We start from the raw sequence: 22843 nt of genomic DNA, 5'->3' as shown, positions 1-22843 counted from the left end.
CTGTCACCTGGAAAAAATACTTTCAAATCGGTGTAAGTATTGATACTTAAAACCTTTTTTGGAAAGGGATGTGAATGTTGTTTGTGCTTAACGTTTGTTTTTTTCCCCAGATAATCCAGTTATTAACATCATGAGCATCGATCTAGGCAATTTGAATACGATGACATGCATCAACTTTGTACCGTTAGTCGCCTCTTACGTCAAGCACCGGTTGCTGAAGACCAATTCTAACTCGGAATCTTCACGGGATGTGATTTAAGTAAAACAAATGTATTTGTATGAGTCGGCTGATATTAATGGCTTTCTACTTACAAAGAGAACTTACATATCATGAAACACACTAAAGTACTTTGAGAAAATCGTTCATGACATTAAGTGCATATGGAATACACAATCTAAATGTCAGTTTTCCGTTCCAATTTGCGAAATCGATCAAATGTTCCATTACATCTTGCCCTTCTTCCCGACAGTGTTGATCGTGGTTGCTGTTAAGAAGACAGAGATGGAGCCTGTGATCTTCTGGTTTCTCCAAGCGATCATCTGTACAACCAATGTGATACACGGTGAGTAGGCCACAGAGTAATAACGCTTTGGTAATTTTAACTTGAAATCTTTAAAATATCGATATGAATGTTTTAAGACATGTTTTAATAACTGAGAACTAGCCCTTTTTCGTTCTCACAACTGCAATTTTGAGACTTATGACATGAAAACACATCAGTGTGGCTAAAATGAATAAAAATACCGATTTATTACATCTTTTTTTCTACATCTCCTGACGTGAACGACGTCTAGATCTCATTCACATGAACACATCTAAAAGGTTTCCTTATGACTAGGAGAGGGACATTTTAAAACCTTGGCCGTTTTCATCAATACTATTGTCGTGTTCATGTGCGTCATAGTCAAAGGGAATTGCCTTAAAAATAAACATTATTATGTTATGATGTTATTGAATAAAAATTGGATTGTTATGATGTCATTGACGAGTAAATGATTGTTTTATGATATCTTTTACCATTATATGATTGTGCTGTGACTTCACAGAACCGTAAATGATTGTTATCATATTATTGAACATAAAAAGTTTGTTATGATTGTGATGTGATATAAGTGAACATATGATTATTGTAGTATATAAAGTAATTGTGCTATTGAAAGAGCAACTCTTTCTATCGTCCTTGTTCCTACATGAGCAATGAAGACGGTGTTGCCAAATAAGACATTAATGCGTCAACACATTAATTAGACCCAAACCTAAATGCGTCATGGAAGCCCTAAAGATACGTTTGAAATTTAAAAATAACAATATCTCATTATTCGGCAGACAACATATGTTTTTGAATGAAAAAGTGAGATTTCTTTTCTTACAAACTTACTACTCCCATCTTTCCTTTCGCCATTCGGTTGATGTCTGTTCACTAACTCACGGTGTCATCACTGTTATTCAGTGATCCATCAATATAACCCTTCACGAAAATTTGAAAATGTGAAGAACATGGTTACATGAAAACGAATGTGGAATTTAACCAACAGATGCCAGGATATCAGGACTCTCCACCAAATGTTAAAAAGGTGATTGTTACGTGTTGGTGCGTCACAGTCACCACGTAATTGATCGTTATGGGATCGTCACGCATAACTATTAAGTGAGTAACAATCACCTTCTAACTTGCGACAGGAGATCGCATATGAGACATACACTCGCACAGTTAGTATGTAGTTCATTAAACCTGACTACACATAAAATCGGGTACAGTAAACTACGGTTATAACGAACTCAAGGGGACTACTAATTTTAGTTCGTTAAAACCGTAGTTCGTTATATGTACATATACAGCATGACTACAGCAAGTAGTCGGGACCAAAAAGTAAGTTCGTTATAACCGTCAGTTCGTTATAAGCGTGTTCGTTATAACCGTAGTTTACTGTATATTAATTGGATATATGTTGTTGGAAAATGTTGGTGGCCTGATATTCGACAAACGGTGCGTCAAAACACAGCCATTATCGATTTGCAATGTCTTAAACGGCATTGTTTTCACACTTGTTCAAAAATGTCATGGAGAAAAACAGTAAAGTAAAATGCACGTGCAAGTTATGGCATTCGTAACTCGTGGGAGTGGCTATAAAAAGGCAAGCATAAGCCAATAATTTGTCATTCAATTGTCAACATTTTTCAAATTCGAAAATGCTGAGGCTTAGCGCTGCCGATCGGAACATCGCCATAGGACGTATCCGAAGAGGGGAACCGCAGTCTTCTGTAGCACGCCACTTTAACGCCCACCACATCACCATATGTCGCCTTTGTGACCGGATACACACAGTTCAATTCCACTGCAGACCGTCCGAGAACCGGCCGACCAAGAGTAACCACCCCTGCACATGATCGCTACAGTCGACTGTTCCACCAACGTCATCGCAATGGCACAGCTACGGCGACTGTAGGACGCATCTTTGGTTTGAGGAGGGTATCGGACCAGCTTGTCAGGAACCATCATTGCGAGGCTGGAATCCGACCCAGAAGACCAGTTATCGTCCCTGTTTTGCAACAGATCCATCGACAGCGACGCTTGCGTTAGTGCCATACCTTACAGAAACTTGCAGGAATTTGAGAAACTGGAGACGAGTGTCGTTTAGCGATGATTCACGATTTCTTTTTCACCGGCGAGATGGAGGACAATGTGTTTATCGTGGTCGAAATGAGCGTTTTGTCCCACATTGTGTACGTGAAATTGACAAATTCGGTGCCATGGTGTGGGGGCCATATCCTACACCACGAGATCTGACCTGGTTGTGGTTCAGGGAAATTTGACAGCAAATCGCTACATGAATCAGATTCTTCAACCTCACCTTCTTCCAATTATTGACCGCCAGAGGGAGCTGTTTCAACAGGACAACGCTCCACCCCATACAGCTCGTGTCACGGTAGGCTACCTCCATGATACCAACATCAACGATTTGCCCTGCCCGTCGAGATCTCCAGATCTCAACCCAATCGAACACCTCTGGGATGAATTCGATCGACGTGTACGTCAACGTCGAACACGCCGCAGACACTCCCACAACTGGCCAACGCGTTACAAGCAGAATGGCGCAGACTTCCGCAGGACATAATTCGTACACTTATCCAGTCAGTGCCGAGGAGATGCAGTGCCGTGATTGCTGCCCGGGGCAGTCACACGAGATACTGAGTTTAGCGCAACCTTGTGGCCTTATGTGACATGACAATGAAAAGTTTCCAATGCCTTTGTACAATGACAACATGTGACCATCGAGCTCCAAAACTTCAATTTCCTTTGAATGGACATGAATAAATTGACTTTAACTGATTGACATTAAATTTTATGCTTATTTATCTATAAAGAAGCTGTGACTTAACATGCATGACAGGTGGCATGTCGCTTGGGGTGTCAATCAGCAATCCTTAACTACAAATGACAGACACCGTCACAAAGTACAGACAGGCCAATCTGTGACAGTTAATTATCTTTTAGTACTTTCAGTGTGTGACGTCAGTGCGCCAACTGTGCAAGGCCACAAGGTATGACTTTAGTGATTGAATTTCTAACTAATAATTCTTTATGCTTATAAATTATGTTAACCTGTATGTACATATTGTAAACGTACACACGTAAAAGTATTTGTGTGACAATATCATAGAAGCATTTCATATCTCAGTTCATTAAACATATAATACTTTTCATCGGTTACTAAGGGGCTTTAATTGGTTGTTGCCCAAAACCATAAACGATTATATAAGGTGATTACCCACAATTCAGTAATAAATCTGGCCACTGATGTTATTTATTTTTAAAAGTGATTTTTATTTTCATGTTTTACGGGGACAGACCAGTTCGTATTTTGAGGGTGGAGGCTGGGGATCGTGGCTGTTCCTGACTAATAAGTGGTCCAAACTAAGACGTTATTCACTGAGCATGCTGGATGTGTCGTGGTTTAAAAGCAAATTGTTTGTCTTAACCTTTCAGAGGAAATATGTATGTCTTGAAGCCACTCAACATAGAGAATGCTTATTTTCCACCAGTGAGTCACGCTCAAATATAAGGGCATAGCAATAGCCCCTAAGAAATCAACAGTACAAACTGGTACGGTTTCATTGATCTTGTGTAGAATCGATACGTTGTAAAGACAACATGCAGACGACGTCCTCTGCCACCCGTGTTTGTTTGTATCTGCACAAAGCAGATAATCTTACTTGGCATTAGAATACATATATGAAAACAGTACAAACTACAGTATTTTTAATTGAGCAGGGACGTGATACATACTTTGAACTGAATTCATGATCCATTCTATATCCAGTCTGCAACGTAGCTACAAACACAACACAGTTTATTATTCAACAGACATATGTGAATCATGTTAGATATATTCACCAATATCAAGAGAGGACTATCAATCTAAACAACTATCTCTTTCCAAGAAGTGCTAGGCGATGATTAATAGCTTGTACCCCGACATTGGTACAATAGATGAAAACATATGCATTGTGAAGAATGTTATTCGCTTTGTGAATGTCTTCCTTTAGTTAACGCCGCTCTCAGCTATATGACGGCGGTCTATAAATAATCGAGTCTGGAGCAGACAATCCAGTGATTGACATCATGAGCATCGATCGACGCAATTGGGATACGGTGACATGTATCAACCACGTCAGCGTGCCTGACCACCTGAGCTTTGTGCTCAGAAAGCTCATTCCCCTGAGGATTAAGGACGAGACCTGAATACAAGCGACACTAATTTTGAAATGAGCGCCCGGACGCGGACAAACCAGCAAATAACTCAAGACCCCCTGCAATGAGTTCACGAAAATATCTTTGCCAATGTCCGACAGATAGACGCCATCCTGTATGAACAAATCCCTGTCTGCTTTGTTAATTTCATTGTGCCCGAGAACACGGCCGCCAAGGTCTAGTGCACCTTTCCTACCAAATCTATTAAATCTATTCCTCTTGTGCTCCATCACTCTGCCGTCTTGTATACCCCGCCACGTGACTCTCTGCAGAACATCTGACCATATGACTTGAGTGTAGGGTATCATGTGATGAAGATCCCGATCCCTACCAAATGAAGAAGGAGCCATGCTGGTGGAGGACTGCGCCTTAGTTTTTGTTGTAGAAATGGCAACAATGATTTCCACTTCATTCCTCTTCTCCCGAACCATGTTAAGCGTAGTCCATACTTCTGCAGACCTAGGTCCAATCCCACTGGCTTTGCAACTGCTCTCCGGTGACCCCAGTTGATACGGTTGGAGCCGACCAGCCATGCATATTTCTGTAAAAAATGAGTTGTTACAACATATCGATGTGAATGTACTTAGCGTATGCAGCGGCTTTCCATCTGTCCATGTGGTATTCCCTGTGTTGCTGCATATGTAGTGGCTCCAATCCTGAATGAGAGTGTGTCGTAGTTTTTGAGTGAATGTTGAGGAACTGTGAGGCTTTCCGGAGTACTGTGGAGAACTGATATCTGCTGACAGCTTTACCTTTCAAATAGATGAAGAACTGGCCTTGTTGGGCTGAGCGTAAAGACAGATATGCGGTTAATGACCTAATTGGGCAAATAGTAGGATCAGACTTAGCTGGGATTATCAGAGTTGTGCCTTTGCCATGCTGATCATTCTTCGAAAAGCGAATCTTAACGTCCTTATTCATCTTGGACACTATCGCTATCTCACCAATCCTTAGGAATGCAAAAATTGCCAAGTTAAACATGGCAGCAAATAAACAAGATTCATAACATGATGCATAAATAGCCTGGAGGGCACTGGGCAGCCACTTCAACATGTCAGTTGTGATTGGGTGTCTTGCGTCAGGTGTCGACACCAGAGCTGCTGTATTTCTGTATACCTGCATGCATTTGCGAACTAAAAACCTTTTCAGTAGGATCAGACCAGCTACTAATTTTGTGATGTCTGCCAAGAGCTGAGAGATGCTGAGCTATATTTGAGCTTGCAAAGGCCTTTCAGGACATACTGGCTATGTAACATAAAATATCCTCTAGCGGCGGTGGCCAAATCAGAGGTGTTTTGTCAAATGACCTTAATGCAGCTGCATAGTTGTGTTGAGTATTGCTTAACACTGATGCTTTAATTAAAAACAAAGGCCTCCAATTTTAGATAAGCCACAGATTCTTGGGTACTGGTGTCAGTTTGGTTCTGGCTTCTGGTTTCAGCTGACGAAACTTTTGAAGATCAAACCGAGATAAGGAATCTGCAATGTTGTTTTTCAAAACTAGGTAAATACTGACCTTTGACTAATAAATTTATGTTGAGACAATGAAGGACAAACTGCCTTACAAACTGTATAGTATTCTTACATTTAGTTGACTGCTTGTTCAGTATGGAAACAACTGCCTGGTTATCACAGTTTAATATTAACTTTTTTGCCACTGAGGGCATCAGCCCAAACGTTAACCGCAACATTGACTTGGAAGAATTCCAGCAGTGTGATGTTTCGTGTTAGGCCTAAAGTACTCCAATGTTCTGGCCATGAACCGTTCGTCCAGCGTCCATAAAAGTACCCACATGACTCTCCTGATGCACTGTCTGTGTAGAGATGTAGTGCGTCATTGGTAATCCAGCATTGATCCAGGAATAATGACGTTCCATTATGATTGTCCAGGGATTAAAGCCAAATCTGAAAATCGCCTCCATATTCCTAGTAATCCTAACTTTATGATGAGGCATCTTAATACCACAAATCGAATCAGTCGACTTGCTGTTTGGTTGTTCTGTTTGAGTTTATCTTAAGCATCCTGTATTTTGTCTGCTGGTTAACTCCATCCTGACTGTGTCTTGCTGAAATCCATGGAAGCTGATTAATGTGGTTGGTGATACTGTTTTGTGACTGGCTATTGGGATTCCGAGTTGGTCGCAAGTTGCTCATACTGTTGACAGGACTAACTGACATTCAGACTTATCTCTTCCAGATCCTCCGCATAGGTAATCGTCCAAGTAATGCATTAACTCATCTTGAGAATTTCACTTTGTTTGAACTATCCACTGGATGAAGGTTTTCAAGATTTCTAATAAAGGAAAATCATGAGGGTGCGCCATGCATAACCGGAAAGCGCTTTTGATGTCGGCCTTTGCTAAGTTAAGGCCCCGGTCCAAGCTGCTGAATCATCAAAATTGCATCGTCAATGGATGAATAGGTTACTGAACAAAGCCTAGGGCTGACGAAATCATTCACCGACATACCGTCTGGATACGATAAGTGGTGGATGAGGCGGTACCCATCTACTTCTTTCTTTTGAATGATTCAAATAGGAGAGATCCTCAGGTTATGATATGGACCGGCCATTCGGCCTAATTGTACTTCATTGATTCTCAAGTACAGTTTGTTCCATGTTGGGATCCTGAGCTGATTTTAGGTTATTACACACGAAACTGGCCTCTCTGGGACCTGTGTAATGTAAAAGAAATCCTTCCGTGAAACCACAACGAAGAATATTGGCGTCAGTTAAGAATTGGTAGGACTCCAGGTATGCTAATAGCTTATCTACTTTGATAGGTGTGTGGCCCAATGCTTGCACGTTTTGGGAAGTTTCTGTTGCGATACTGAAATGTATTAACATCTGGGGTTGGTTGATTTCCTGTAACTGGTTGGTTTAATAGGCACTTTGGGAATGGGTGCCCCCCACCACACTGTTAACAAACATGAAGAAAGCGTCATTGAAATCCAAGCAAAAAAACAACTTTTAAGAGATTGTGCAGGCTGCTTGAAAGGAGTGAAAGTGCGGTTCACAGGTTGAGGAGTTACATTCATGTACAGCATCCACAATTCCACGTTGATTGGGCCCCATGCCTTGTCTGTGGATCTACCCAACCTAAACTGCTTTTCATTATTTTGCCAACCCTGGTTTCTGCTGGCGGCCAATCTAATTGTCTGCAAATATTTAAGCATTTGCTCCAGCTTTTGGAGAATTTCTCCCGGTATATGCCGACATATATGATAAAGGCTGTTGTCCACTCTTCGACTGACTTAATGTCCTTCGACTGGCGTGACATTTCCAATTGGCCCATTGACATCGTCCTTCTTACCGAACGTACGGATAAGAAATACCCTAAGATCATACATAATATGTTGCCTTTGAGATATGTGTTTGGCTGCTCGCTGGTGTACGCGAAAGAGGCTTGATGCAGTCACGTGCGTCACGTGATCGGTTTACGATTACCCACACACTGGTGGAAGGGAGGCAAATCCACTGAACTGTGGTAGGGTGCCTAGCCTACCACATACTAGTTTTCTCAAATTAGATTCGTGAATACCAGTTTTCATCACTGATTTTTAGTGATCCATGAATTTAGTTTTTACCACTATTTTGCCACATGTAATCCGCTTCGGTGATTCTCTGGTGTTGACGTAATATAACAATGCAATAAACTCTTTTTAAAAAGAATAACAATAACTTTCTATTCAGTTTCCCACACTTTACTTCTTCTTTACTATGTTCAAGTCATTTTCCGATTCAACTGTATTTTAAGCATGCAATAAAAGACTGTCCAAAACTTATAAATGCAACTGATTTTACAGTTGCATGTTATTGCGGGAGATGGTGTGACATTGTGGTTTAAGGCACCCAAACGAGTTGTGTAGAGTTATGGCACCTACCCACTTCTAGGATCCCACATGATTAGAAAGTGTTAGAAGATATTTTCATATCATGGAATGTTGACAACTCATATATACACTGAAAGTATCTGTTGTATGTAAATACAAGGAAAACACGTAATTCACTGGTAAGATTTCGATGTTCATCCTATGATTTATGCATCGAGAGTGGGCGATATACAAACACTCAAAGGTCAGAACGATTATGCAAACTGTGTAATCGCCAAGATATAGAGAATGAATAAACATTTTTACTTGTATGTCAATTGTTCTCCTATGTGAGGTGAGGTGAGGTGAAATAGGGTTAAACGTCGCGTCCAAGATTATTGCACTTATATAGCGACGTGCGTGCGTGCGTGCGTGCGTGCGGCTGCTTGTACTAGTCCGGACGGATGCCGATTTATAGTGCTAGCCTACCATGCCATGCTGAGATACCATGCCGCAGTTTAACATGAATACTCCACTCATACACAGTATACTGACTCCGAGCCGACCAGTCCTTGTTTTAGCCCCTTAATGCCGAGTGCCAGGGTAACAACAAGTACCATATTTTAACAACTTTCGGTATGACGCGGCCGGAGATCGAACCCCGGACCTTGCGCGCTCCGGGCGGACGCTCTACCTCAAGACCACGGAGGAGGTGTTCTCTTATGTGAGAAAATATGCGTTCCTGCATACTACATTACTGATCCAAATATTGTGAAATTCAGACAATTTTTAAACAGTCATGTACATATACCACGCACTGTTATATAGAACCACATTTGTAAATAATAGTTTAAAGTGTGCACAACGCCTCTGTCATATGTATTATAGGCCTGTGACAAAATTGATTGATATCTGCAATATTGCTTAATGCAGAGTTTTACAATCACGTATTTTACCAGCACCTTACGGGAACGATCTGCGCCATTTCAAAGCGTCAAACCAAATTTACTCATCCACTTCATTTATCTGTTTTCAGTCTACACCTACTCGAACGTGGCTCTTCACAAGCCAGCCAGTCAGGACTCCTACCGGGAGATCCACCCACCATCTCTTGCAGTGGATGGAGACAATAGTACATTTCTTCACTCAGACACAGTGGTGGCAGTCCCCTATCATTGGTGGGAAGTGGATCTCCTTAACTCCTACACCATACCCAGTGTCACCATCACCAGCAGAGATTGTTGTTGTAAGTATGCAGAATACCTTCACGAGAATGGACCATTGGTATCCCGAAAACGTGGGAGTGATAGTTTCACCTGAATAGACTAATGTTGTAGGCATCAAGAAATAGTGATAGTTTCACCTGAAGACACTATTGGTGTAGGTATCGCGAAATACGAGTGATAGTTTCACCTGAATAGACTGATGTTGTAGGCATCAAGGAATAGTGATAGTTTCACCTGAAGACACTATTTGTGTAGGTATCGCGAAATACGAGTGATAGTTTCACCTGAATAGACTGATGTTGTAGGCATCAAGAAAGGTTGTGGTAAGTATACTCTTCAAAAAAGGAAACGCAAAGCCAGATTTGTGCGAGGTAGGAAAATATACAAAAGTTCCTGTGACATTGAATAAGATTTAATGCAAAGTAATGTTTTTTACCAAATCTGTAACAATTTCGGTTTGCAACAAATAAAAGACTCTTGTAAGTGTTCAAATGGTTTAATTTGCCATACTGACTTCAGAAAATGCGTGATTTCATAAAAATGCCAAAATGTCAATTTACAAATCAATAGCGTGTGTGTCCACATCTTGTTTTGCGATGCAAGCAACAAACCCTCGTCTAATGAAATGGACCAGGCGTCACACAAAGGCCTGTGGGATATCTGTCCATATCTGCTGGAGCATGTTTCGAAGTTCCTGGAGTGTCTGTTGAACACGTGGTTGACGTTGAAGGCGCCGATCCATCTCATCCCACATGTGCTCGGTTTGGGAGAGATCAGGTGAGCGAGCCGACCAGGGGATGACATTCACTTTGTTGAAGAGAATCCTGAACAAGTCGAGCAATATGAGGCCGGGCGTTGTCATGTTGAAAGGTAATGCCTGGGCCATGACGACGCAAAAACGGTAGAACAACAAGGCCGATGATCTCGTCGCGGTAGCGCTGTCCATTGAGATTTCCCTCTACCACTATCAAACGGGTCGTCTGTCTTGCTGTAATCCCACCCCATACCATAACGCTGCCGCCCCCGAACCGATCTTCTTCCATGACACAATGATTGACGTAACGTTCACCTCGACGTCGGTACACTCGAATCCGTCCATCGCTGTGGCTGAGGTGAAAACGAGACTCGTCAGTGAATAGAACTTGTCCCCACTGCATGGCCGTCCAGTGTAGACGCTGTCTGCACCACTGTAGACGTGCTTGACGGTGGTTTCCTGTCAAAATGGGACGTCTTGCGGGTCTTCTGGCGACAATCCCTGCACATCTGAGGCGGCGACGTACGGTTTGTGAAGATATTCGTCGAAGGCCAGGGATGCTTCTTGCAGTCACTGTTTCTGGCTGGAATCGATTTCGTAGGTGTGTTGTTCGAATCCAGTTGTCTTGTCGATTATTGGTTACGCGTGGCCTGTCACTAGTGCCGAGGATGGTCTCTGACTGCATTCGTCTGTTGCCAACGTTGCCATAAACACCAAATGGTGTTTCTGTGGACGTTAAATTGTCTAGCAACATCACGTTGACTCGATCCTGCTTCAAGCATACCAATGGCTCGCAGACGCTCATTTTCGGAAAGGCGTGGCATTTCGTAATGTTGAATGATTGTGTAATTTTGTTGTTTTTCGGAGTGGTTGTTGTCAGCACGATGTTAAACAATGCATATGGAATCCCGTTAACGCACATGTTTTTATACCCATTCTTGGGTACTGAAATGCATGGGGCTTGCATAAAAGTCAACTTTTGCATGGAATGCATGCTTTTCTGTAGCAGTTGCGTTTTTGTGACTTGATTCAATACATGTACTACAATATTGAAAACCAAACTTTACTGGTTTAAAAAATACACTAAAAAAAAGGTGTCACAGGAACTTTTGTTGTTGAGTATACATTTATACGAGGAACTGTATAAGCTATTGAGCCAAAATGTTGTGGAAAGAACATTTGGTGATTGCAGTCATCTCAGTTATCGGTACATAGGAAAAGTCCAAGGTGAAGGTCAGCGACCATCAATAGACGAGTATGCGAATCACATATCACTGGAGAATGGTAGCTCACTCGGCCTGCAACGCAAAAGCCAACTACTGCAACGTCTGGGGTTGTGGTTGACGTCGGCGTAGCCCTCTATCCAATTCATCCAACAGGTGCTCTATCGGGTTCAAATCTAGGGATCTGGAGGGCCAGGGGAGAACATCAACGTTGTTGTGTAGACAGGCTCTTGTGATCCGTGCTGTATGCGGTCGAGCGTTGTCCTGCTGGAATACACCGTTGTCGTTGGCTGCAATTGGAAGGACGTGTGGTAATAGAATTTCGTTGATGTATCGTTGAGCGTAAGTTTGCCCTGGATATGGACGAAACCTGTCCTTCCATGATGAGAGATAGCCGCCCACATCAACACTACCCCCACCAAACCTGTCCACTTCCTGTGCGCAGTTTCCGGCGTAACGTTCTCCCCGACGTCTGTAGACCTGTGCTCTTCCATCCCCTCGACGGAGGAGAAATGTTGATTCGTCGCTGAACCAGACATCGCAGTTGAGGCCATTCCTTGTGTTGACGACACCAATGCAGTCGTTGTCAACGATGTTGTCGAATCAATATGACGCGTCAAACGGGACGTCTTGCTCGTAGACCTGCGGCTCTTAAACGGTTTCGTACGGTCTGGTCGGAGATTCTGCGCAGTCCGGGTGTTTTGGATGCGGTTGAGGTGGCTATGGTCGTCCTTTCACGTAGGTACGTAGGTAGCGCACTCGGATGTAGCGATCTTGGGAGGGGGTGGTTACTCTTGGTCGTCCCGACCTTGGCCGATCACGTGTTGACCTATGCTGTTGAAACCGATCCCATAGCCTTGTGATGGTGCTGGGTGCTACATTGAAAACCCTGGCTACAGCTGATCGGGATTCCCCTGCCTGCAAGCGGCCTATGACGTTGTTTCTTTGCACTTCTGTTAATCTTGGCATGTTGTTGAACTGTCAATGTTCGATTGACGCAGATGCCAGGCAATCAAAAACCCTGCACTTTAATATCGTTCATAGTGCTGCTGCACGTGCAGTACGTGCAGCTCCATAGCCCTTATGTTAATGCACTGGGTGCGATTTTCCGAATCGTTCGTGTTTCCCGACTAATTGTTTTGCATGTCCTTATTGTGATCATTTTGATCCGGGAAATTTGTCACTGACACTATAACACATTAAACCGCTTCATTTTGCACCTCTTGGTCCGCTAATTGTGCTTTTATGGCCAAACATATCCGTACTGCGTTTCTTTTTTTGAAGAGTATATATGGGAAATGTGATGCAGTTAATTTCGCATGATTAGACTGTTGTGTTCATTTCAGCTGACATGAATATGATACAAAGAAGCAAGTGTTTAATTTTGTATCCTTCTGTTGTTTATTATTCAAGGACAGATTAATTTCCTACAAATGAAATGAGGCCTCCATAAGATGTCGATACATAACTCGGTTAGGTTTTGGACACACCTACAATATTAAAATTGCTCCAAAATACCTACACATCTCGTAAGAATCAACCAAAATCGATTAAACTGGCTGGGAGACTTGCCTGATTGTGTGTCATCGTACTCCTATGGGAGTTTGCTCATGATATCAAACACTAGTAAAACAACCTCCATGTAAAACAATAATCAAAAAGATACTTCAACTTTCATCATTATCTCTTCTCCAGCTGGCCGATTCCGAAACTTTACAATTGAATTCACTTCTGAAGTCCTGCCCTCAGCACAAGTCACGCGAATTTGTCACTACTACCCGGGGAGTTTCACCCAATTCGCCACCCATACCATAGCATGTGATGAGACATTTACAGCACGAAAGGTCAAGGTCACTATGGATTCATCTAACGAGCGACCTCTTGATATAAGCGAGGTCAAGGTCAAAGGTCTTCACGTGTGTGGAAGTAAGGCTCTAGCGATTACAAAATACACTCGATAATGCATCAGTTTCCAGCCCAAAACAAAACAAACGCTGAAACTTATTCATTTGCTATAAAAGTTTTCTAGCACACACACACACACACACACACTCTCTCTCTCTCTCTCTCTCTCTCTCTCTCTCTCTCTCTCTCACACTCACACTCACACTCACTCACACACACACTCACACACACACACACACACACACACACACGCACACACGCACGCACGCACGCACGCGCGCGCGCACCAAGCCTACCCCACTCAAATTATTAAATGGTCTATCTATAATATGATTGTGTTTGCCAAGTTTACCAAGATGTTGCTTTTATGCTTTTAAAACATTTTTGTTAACCGAATTTCCTTTTGTTACACCTTCTATAGATCACTGGCTGCAATTTACATTGACTGCTGACACAAAACGCTCGGAAGCCCCACTACACCAGGTCCAGGTGGAATCCACACTGGCATGTGCCCAACGCTGCCGGGAAGATATAGATTGTGACGCCTTTCAGACACTGGCGTCATCTAGTAGTGTGACCTGTCAACTGTTTGTTGGTAGATCTGGTGATACTGTCAGTGATGCTAATTGGAAGTATTACAGTTTTTCAGGATAAAAACACTTAGTGAACCCTCTTGAATGATGTTATACGTGTTGGTACATAATATCATTGACTGGTCTACTTTGATCCAAATGAATTTTGTTTGTATAATAACAAAAGCCGTAAAATGATTGTACTTGTTGTTACGCTGTCTGTCATTCTGTACTAAGGGGATCAAACAAGGACTGGTCGGATCAGAGTCAGTGTAATGTGTATTAGTACGGTATCCATTCTAAACTGCGGCATGGTATCTCGGTGGGCTAGCATTTTAAAGCCGGCATAAGTCCAAGAGCACACACATACACACACACGTCGCATAGTACAAGCACACACACATGTGCGTGCACAACATAAATAGGTGCAACAGTCTTAAATGCTACGCTAAACCCCATTTCACCTCAACTTATTTAGATAATTTCTTCGAGGTACATTCGAGCTACGAAGAGCGTCATACGACTCTTGCTCAAAGGCTGTTTGATCAATGTTACAACATTCAAGGCTTTCAAAACAAATTATGGTGTGCATGTGGAGGACATTTCCAAATTTGACGCATCAGTGAATGTACTGTTTGAAGACATTCCCTATGTTAACTTGTACCACATGTTACCCTGTTTTTAGGTGAACAAATTACTTGCCTGTGTATGGGTTTGTGACGGGTGCCACCGATGGGGCGGGCACTATTACACTCACCGTTTCACGAACACCGGGTGTCATCACTAATTGATAAAGGTTCATAAACACATGCTAATGGTAGAATCGAAATCGTACAATGGATATTCCTTATGATGATGAAACGGTCCTTGTCGCTGCTGTTTTATACCATATTTTCACATATGTAGTGTTATCTGAATAATTATGGGGAAATTGTAGATCATGTGTTATTTGCTATCCTGACAAGAAGTGTATTGTTCGTTTATGTGATATTCTATCAATTGAACCCCAATGCAAATAAAATACTTTCGATTTGAACCATGACATAGACTAACGTGTTTTATCGAAAGAGTTGATGGGCATAATTTTTCATGGGTATACGCATCGCCTTCAAGTAGGAAAGAACTCTGGTGTGTTTATGGTGAGTGAGAAGTGTTTCGTAAACAAGCAGTTATATATTAACGTGGCAGATGTTTGCAAAATATAAAATCCTTTTCTCGACCAATAGGTCAAATAGATAAATTGATGCAAATTAATATTTGATCGCTGAACTTTCAATTTGTTGTTTGATCATGTAAATTGTCACATAAAGGGTCTTCAGCCTCAAAGTATAAGAAATGTTTGATCATTTACACTTCTTATCGCTGTTACATTTGCATCTGTGTGTATTTGTGAAGACCAAGTCTCAGACGAGAGAGTTTACGTTTACTTCTTACTAAAACTATGATCGCTGTTACATTTCCCTTTGCCTCGTATACTTGTGAAGACGAAGTCGCAACCTGGACTGTTTACAACTGATATTTTGCTTCTTATGACAGGCACCAAGTTTTCTGAAACATACCCCTCATATCCCCAGAGCAAAAAAGGTTGGCCTTCAGTAGGTCTGCGCATGGTAATTGTGCATATTCCTTATTTATGGTAAGTATTTAATAATTTTAATAAGTTTCGTAGGAACAACGTGAACGTGATATGGCAGATGTGTACCATGTTTATTAGCTGGTGAGAAGACCTGTGAATGTAACAAAATAAATGCTATATGGCAGATTGTCTAACATGGCATGTCTTCACATGGACCATGTAGTTTATGAAACCAGTAATTATCAACAATATAATACAACATTTTGTTTGGAAACTAAATTGTATATCAGGCTATTCTAAATGGAAGCTTCTTACTTTTGCATGTTTCATGTAGCATATGGCTATTTCAACATCAAAATAATAATTAACATCTAGAATTATCTATACTATGATTCCAATCAACAAAACCAACAGAATATGAAAGGACGGGTACAGATTAAGTATTTGTGGCTTTAACCTTATTGCGAGCATTCAGGTCTGAAATTGGGATACGATGACATGCGTCAACCAAGTCCGCGAGCCTGACCACACGATCCCGTTAGTCGCCTTTTACAAGAATAGTCGGCGAGCATGGGTTGCTTGTGACCTATTCTACTCCAGAACTTCACGGGTCAGAAAATTGTTAATTACATTGACTGTGTCTGTTCTGCGCATATGGAACATAAAATATTTAATGTCTTCCAATCAGTTTCCATGAGCGAATTCGATCATATATTCCGTTACTACTCGCTCATCAGTGTTGATCGTGGTTGTTGTTAAGAAGAAAGAGATGGAGCCTGTGATCTTTTGGTTTCTCCAAGCGACCATCTGTACAACCAATGTGATACACGGTGAGTATGACACATGTAATAACGCTTTAGTAATTTGGACGGGGTTAGGTAAGAGTCCTTCTGTGCCACTTGAAATATCAAATGTTAAAGTCACGGACATGTTTGACATATTGATATGAAAATTATTTGACATGTTCAAATGGTTGACAACCAGCCTGTTTTCGTTCTCACATTTGCACATTTTGGACTTTTGACATAAAAACACATAAGTATGATAAAAATGAATAGAAAGACCTATTTTTGAAAATTCATAAGAAAATCTAAGTATGAGCGCCTAGTGACCCAATACGTTTTCTACTACGTGGTTGAACGGTTTTTATCTAAATCTCCTCAGAAAATCCGTTTCGGTCAAACACTTGCTAAAATGTATGTCCAAATACTAGTATTTGAAGAAGGAAAAAAATCGTTAACATTAGAACTTAAACATGTACACAGGTTTGCCTAAGGTGAACATAGTCATTTAGTGTGGTCACAAAGCCCCGTGAAGATTCGGGTTAGACTATAGAGGCGGTTATGCTTGTCGTAAGAGGCGACTAATGGGATCGGGTTTTCAGGCTCGCTGACTTGGTTGATGCATGTCATTGTATCCCAATTGCGTGGATCGATGCTCATGATATCAGTCACTGGTTTGTCTGGTCAGCGAGCCTGACCTCCCGATCCCGGTTGTATTCTACCATGGATCTTCACGGGTCGTTTGATGACGAGTCACGTTTCTATGCTTCGCTGTGCGAATGGTAGGCGTCGTGATTACACGCGTCTCGGGGAACGTTATGTTCGAAACTGCATTCGGAAGTGGACAGATTTGCCGGTGGTGGTAGTGTGATGATGTGGGCGGCCATCCCATACACTGGTAGAACATACGTGGTGCAAGTTCTGGGGAATTTAAGGACACAACGTTACACGAATGAGATTTATCGGCCACACTTCCTTCCTATTATGTAACAAGCGAACTTCATTTTCCAACAAGACACCGCCCGACCTCATGCGGCAGGATTGACAATAGTTTTTTGTCAGGAATCACAACATCCAGATCCTGCCAGTTTCTAGGGCTTCTGGCCTGCCCCACACTGAAGCACGTGTACCACATGTGATGTCTCCTTAAGAAATGTGCCCTGTTCACCCAGCAGTGAGTGGGTACCCGGTAGGATGAGATGGTAATGTGGCTGTTAACCTTCTAGCGCCTCACAGGCAGCTCGGTTTGTATACTCCACAGGGAGCCGAGAATGAAAATCGATTGCTCACTGATCCATTGACCGGGTAATAATAGTGTAGCGCTATGAGCATCCACTTGGTGAATGGAATCTGGCACATTATAAATGCACTTATTATTACTATTATTATTATTATTATTATTATTATTATTATTATTACATCTAAAATCACTTTTACGTGGTGTTTTTGCAGAGTATATCCTAGTTTTCATAGGTCAGTACGAGGCTGTAATGCTTTTTAACTTAAGCGAATGAATAGCGTTTGTTCCCTCGAAACATGAGCCACGAAGTGTGTTTGTCATTGACGGTAAGACTTTCTTTACTTTTTTAAGTGACTTTATTTTTACCCTGCAATCATTGGGAATAATAGGCTAGACCGATCGTATTCAGAAAACAACGGGAAAAAACGTATTGTGGATACAAAAAACAACACAAATTTCAAATAAAAAATGTTTATCTCTGAAAGCGACTCTACACAGTGAATGCTTAGTTCGCATCAATCAGTCACGCTTCAGCACTAACAGTACCACACTAGGTTTAATTGATGTTGTTCAGTATCAATAAGTCTTAAAGGGCCTTAACGTAAACGCAACAACCAGACGATGTCATCTGCCATTGGTGTATGTTATTTTTGTCTTCACAATGCAAATAATCTAACTTGGTATTAGAATATAAATACAAAATAAGTTCACAAATATTTTCAGTTTAGCTGAATCGTGATTCGTACTTCATAACAGAATAACAATGGGTCTGTAAATAACCGAGTCTTGACCAGACATACAATGTTTGATATCATGAGCATCGGTCGTAAGAGGCGACTAACGGCATAGCCTGGTCAGGCTCGTTGACTTGATTTGATGCATGTCATCGTACCCCAATGGATCGATGCTCATGATATAAGGCGAGTATGCTAAGTATGAGTAAGAAATCTGCCAAAACCATGCATCAGTATAATCAACTTTTAACTTGACTCCAAAACCTGAAGACATACCCATTCCTATTTTATACTGGATTCCAAAGCTCCATAAAAATCGTACAAAGAGAGATATATCGCTGAGTTCTGCAAAAAGACTAACCATAATCCTTAATACAATCAGGAAAGACTGTTTTTATATTCACAGAAAGTATTTGAGACAAGTGAAATTAATACCATGTGGATTCTCAAGAACTCAAAGGATTTGAATCTCAGAAAAGAACCAAGTTCCATTCTGTCACAACATTTGATTTTTCAACTTTGTACACCACTATCCCACATGACAAACTTAATTCCTAGATCCATGGGGTTGACGGCAGATACAGTTACGTATCTATATATAAAGCAAATGCCATCTGAAGTTAACTGAAGAAAAACTATGTGAAATGCTGAAATTCCTCATTAATAACAACTATGTTAAATGTGAGGGTAAGCCATTTAGGCAAGAAGAAGGCATCTCCATGGGTACCAATTGTGCTCCCCTTCTTGCGGATCTGTTTCTTTAGGCATGTGAATCGGAATTTCTGCTCGGATTGGCAAAGTCAAAAGGTAATATGGCCAAGAAGTTTAACTTACACTTCAGGTATATCGATGATCTGATATCGTTCAATAACAATCAAATAGCCAATTCCCTCCCACCTAAACTAGAAATGAAGGGACCAATGAGACCGCCTCATCTGTTAAATATTTAGATCTAAGCATTAAAATTCAGAGTGTAAAAACAGTCTCCACAAGACTGGATAGACAACTTTAGTGCATGTACTTTCTACCAAAATTTCTGGGAGCGTCAAACGACAAAAATGATGTCCGGTGCAATTCCCTATTTTGACTTGTACCATATGTTGCCGTGTTTTTTCATGTGCCCTTCGCTGCCGAGAAGAGATAGATTGTGATGCTTTTCAGACTCTGGCGTCATCTAGTAGTGTGACGTGTCAATTGTTTGTTGATAGATCTGGTGATACTGTCAGTGATGCTAATCGGAAGTATTACAGTTTTTCAAGATAAAAACACTTGGGGGGAAAACATGTTGGTATAAAACATCATTGACAAACCTTAGGTCATTTAAATAATTTCTAGATAAAATCGAGCATTCTCTTCTAGGGCGTCTCGCTCTGTCTCCTATTACCAGACATGGCTTTTGTCAATGCAGTTGTTTTGATAACACATTGACACATCAGACGAATGACTATAAATTATGTTGTTATTTACAATATCTTAACAATTACACCCATTTATAAATGAAACACAGTTACTTTTCAACTACGATATATTCACCCTCATTGTCCTATAGACCCGTGAAGATTCCGGGGTAGATAAGGCCTTCAGCAACCCATGCTTGCCGTAAAAGGCGACTATGCTTGACTAAAGGGATCGGCTGGTCAGGCTCGCTGACTTGGTTGACGCATGTCATCAATCCCAATTGCGTGGATCGATGCTCATGATATTTATCACTGGATTGTCTGGTCCAGACTCTATTATTTACAGACAGCCGTCATATAGCTGGAATGTTGCTGAGTGCGGCGTTAAACAATAAACCAACCAACCAACCAACATTGTCCTATATTCACCTCAAAAGCCACGTTATCTCATATTGGTCTATTACGCTGTAATTCAGTGTATGGAGTTGCGTACCTTTGCCATTGCCAGGATCCACTTACCCCATATTAGCTTCGATTAATATATTTTGATCTGCCAGCATCAAGTGGTGTTCATTAAAGCCGTTCGGATTCCTGGTAAAAATGACCTAGCATCCCAATTGCGTGAATCGATGCTCATAATGACAATCACATGGTTGTCTAGTCCATACGCGATTATTTATAGTGCGACGTTATATAGCTGGACCATTGCTGAACGCCGTGTTAAACAACAAACAATCTGTCATAGTATGAAAGCCCAATTTACTCATTTACTTGATTTATGTTTTCAGTCAACTCCTTCTCGAACGTGGCTTTACACAAGCCAGCAAGTCAGGACTCCTTCCGTGAAACCGATCCACCATCTGCAGCCGTGGATGGAAATGATACTACTTTCATTCACTCGGACATGGCGGTGACAGTCCCCTATCACTGGTGGGAGGTGGATCTCCTCAACTCCTACACTATACCCAGTGTCACCATCACCAGTAGAGATTGCTGTGGTAAGTATGCAGAATACTTTGCCTTGAATAGACTGATGCTGTTGGTATCACGAAATGGTTATAGTTTCACCTGAACAGACGGATGTTGTAGGCATCAAGAAATAGAAAATAATGATAGTTTCACCTGAACAGACGGATGCTGTAGGCATCAAGAAATAGTAAACAGTGATAGTTTCACCTGAACAGACGGATATTGTAGGCATCATGAAATAGTGACAGTTTCACCTGAATAGACTATTGGTGTAGGTATCACGAAATACGAGTGATAGTTTCACTGATTTTGTAAGTATCAAGAAATAGTTTCACCTGAATACACTATTCATGTTGGTATCACGAAATACTACGAGTGGTAGTTTCACATGAATAGACTTATGCTGTAGACATCACGAAATAGTGATAGTTTCTCCTGAATAAACTGATGTTACAATCTCTCTGGAATACACATGTGGTGCGCACATAATAATGGCGACACTGTCGACATTAACTGAATAGATTGTTCTGGTAAGAATATGGGAAAAGGGATGCAGTCATGATTAGACCGTTGTCGTCATAATTTCAGCTGACATGAATATGATACAAAGAAGCAAGTGTTGAGTCTTGTATCCTTCTGTTATTTATTATTCAAGGACAGATTATATGATATGAGGCCTCAATTAGGTGTCGATACATTACTCGGTTAGGTTTTGGACACACGTACCATTTTAAAAATTGCTCCCAAATACCTATACTTCTCGTAAGAGTCAACCAAAATCGACAAAACTGACTCGGAGACTTGGCTGATTGTGCGTCATCGTACTTACACAGCGTGGGAAAGTGCTCATGATATCAACCACTGGTAAAATAAATTCCATGCAAAACATTTATCAAAAAGATACTTAAAACTTTCATCATTATCTCTTCTCCAGCTGGCCGATTCCGAAACTTTAGAATTGACCTCATATCTGATCACCGGCCCTCAGCACAAGTCACGAGACTTTGTCACTACTACCCGGGGAGTTTCACTCAATTCGCCACCCGTACCATAGCATGTGACGAGACATTTACAGCACGAAAGGTCAAGGTCACTACGGATTCATCTGACGGGCGACCTCTTGATATAACCGAAGTCAAGGTCAAAGGTCTTCACGTGTGTGGAAGTAAGGCTCTAGCGACTACGAAATACTCTCGATTATACATCAGCTTCCAGGCAAAAGACAATTAAACGCTTCATTTAAAGCAGTTTGAAACATGTTCATTTGCTATAACAGTTTTCAAGTATATTGTTTCATGAAAGTAGGTGGTGTGGTATCTTGTTCAGAGCAAGTTCCAAACTTCCAAACATCAAGAATCCAATGTTATTATTTGCACTGTGATGAAACCCGGAAAGCTTTCCCTAAAAAAAATCTGTAGCCGAAAATGTCGGAAAAATCACATGACCTGAGGTCTACCGAAAATGCTGAATGCTTCTGAAAAATATTGAGATGTGGGCAAAAAAACAAAACGTTGGACTTCTCCTTACAGAAAACGCCATGAATGCTTTAAAGGGAACTGTAATCTCCACAAATGAAATCTCAGCTGCACCTTAAAACACACATATGTTGCTTTTATGCTATAAACACATTTTTGTTAACCGAATTTCCTTTTGTTACACCTTCTATAGATCACTGGCTGCAATTTACATTGACTGCTGACACAAAACGCTCGGTAGCCCCACTACACCAGGTCCAGGTGGAATCCACACTGGCATGTGCCCAACGCTGCCGGGAAGAGATAGATTGTGACGCCTTTCAGACACTGGCGTCATCTAGTAGTGTGACCTGTCAACTGTTTGTTGGTAGATCTGGTGACACTGTCAGTGATGCTAATTGGAAGTATTACAGTTTTTCAGGATAA

The 22843-nt window shown here is 41.3% G+C and overlaps 1 protein-coding gene across 1 annotated transcript; it reads left to right on the top strand.

Annotated features, from left to right (window-relative positions):
- The first annotated feature begins 470 nt into the window (after window positions 1-470).
- On the top strand, window positions 471-14394 carry LOC124142606. The gene is made up of 4 exons (XM_046511180.2): window positions 471-563; window positions 9601-9810; window positions 13463-13693; window positions 14094-14394. The coding sequence occupies exons 1-4, from the start codon at window positions 503-505 to the stop codon at window positions 14324-14326; spliced, it is 735 nt and encodes a 244-aa protein (XP_046367136.2). The 5' UTR covers window positions 471-502; the 3' UTR covers window positions 14327-14394.
- Window positions 14395-22843: the final 8449 nt, after the last annotated feature.

Source organism: Haliotis rufescens, unplaced genomic scaffold (assembly GCF_023055435.1).
Source record: "Haliotis rufescens isolate VD_foot unplaced genomic scaffold, xgHalRufe1.0.p SCAF_19, whole genome shotgun sequence".
Lineage (NCBI taxonomy): Eukaryota > Metazoa > Mollusca > Gastropoda > Lepetellida > Haliotidae > Haliotis > Haliotis rufescens.
Note: the sequence above shows the minus strand (reverse complement) of the source record. Positions and strands in the feature narration are given on the sequence as shown.

Coding starts and splice junctions, on each gene's coding strand:
- LOC124142606 (XM_046511180.2), top strand. CDS start 503: ATGGAGCCTGTGATCTTCTGGTTTCTCCAAGCGATCATCTGTACAACC. Junction 9,811..13,462: donor CACCAGCAGAGATTGTTGTT/GTAAGTATGCAG, acceptor TCTCTTCTCCAG/CTGGCCGATTCCGAAACTTT. Junction 13,694..14,093: donor AGGTCTTCACGTGTGTGGAA/GTAAGGCTCTAG, acceptor CACCTTCTATAG/ATCACTGGCTGCAATTTACA.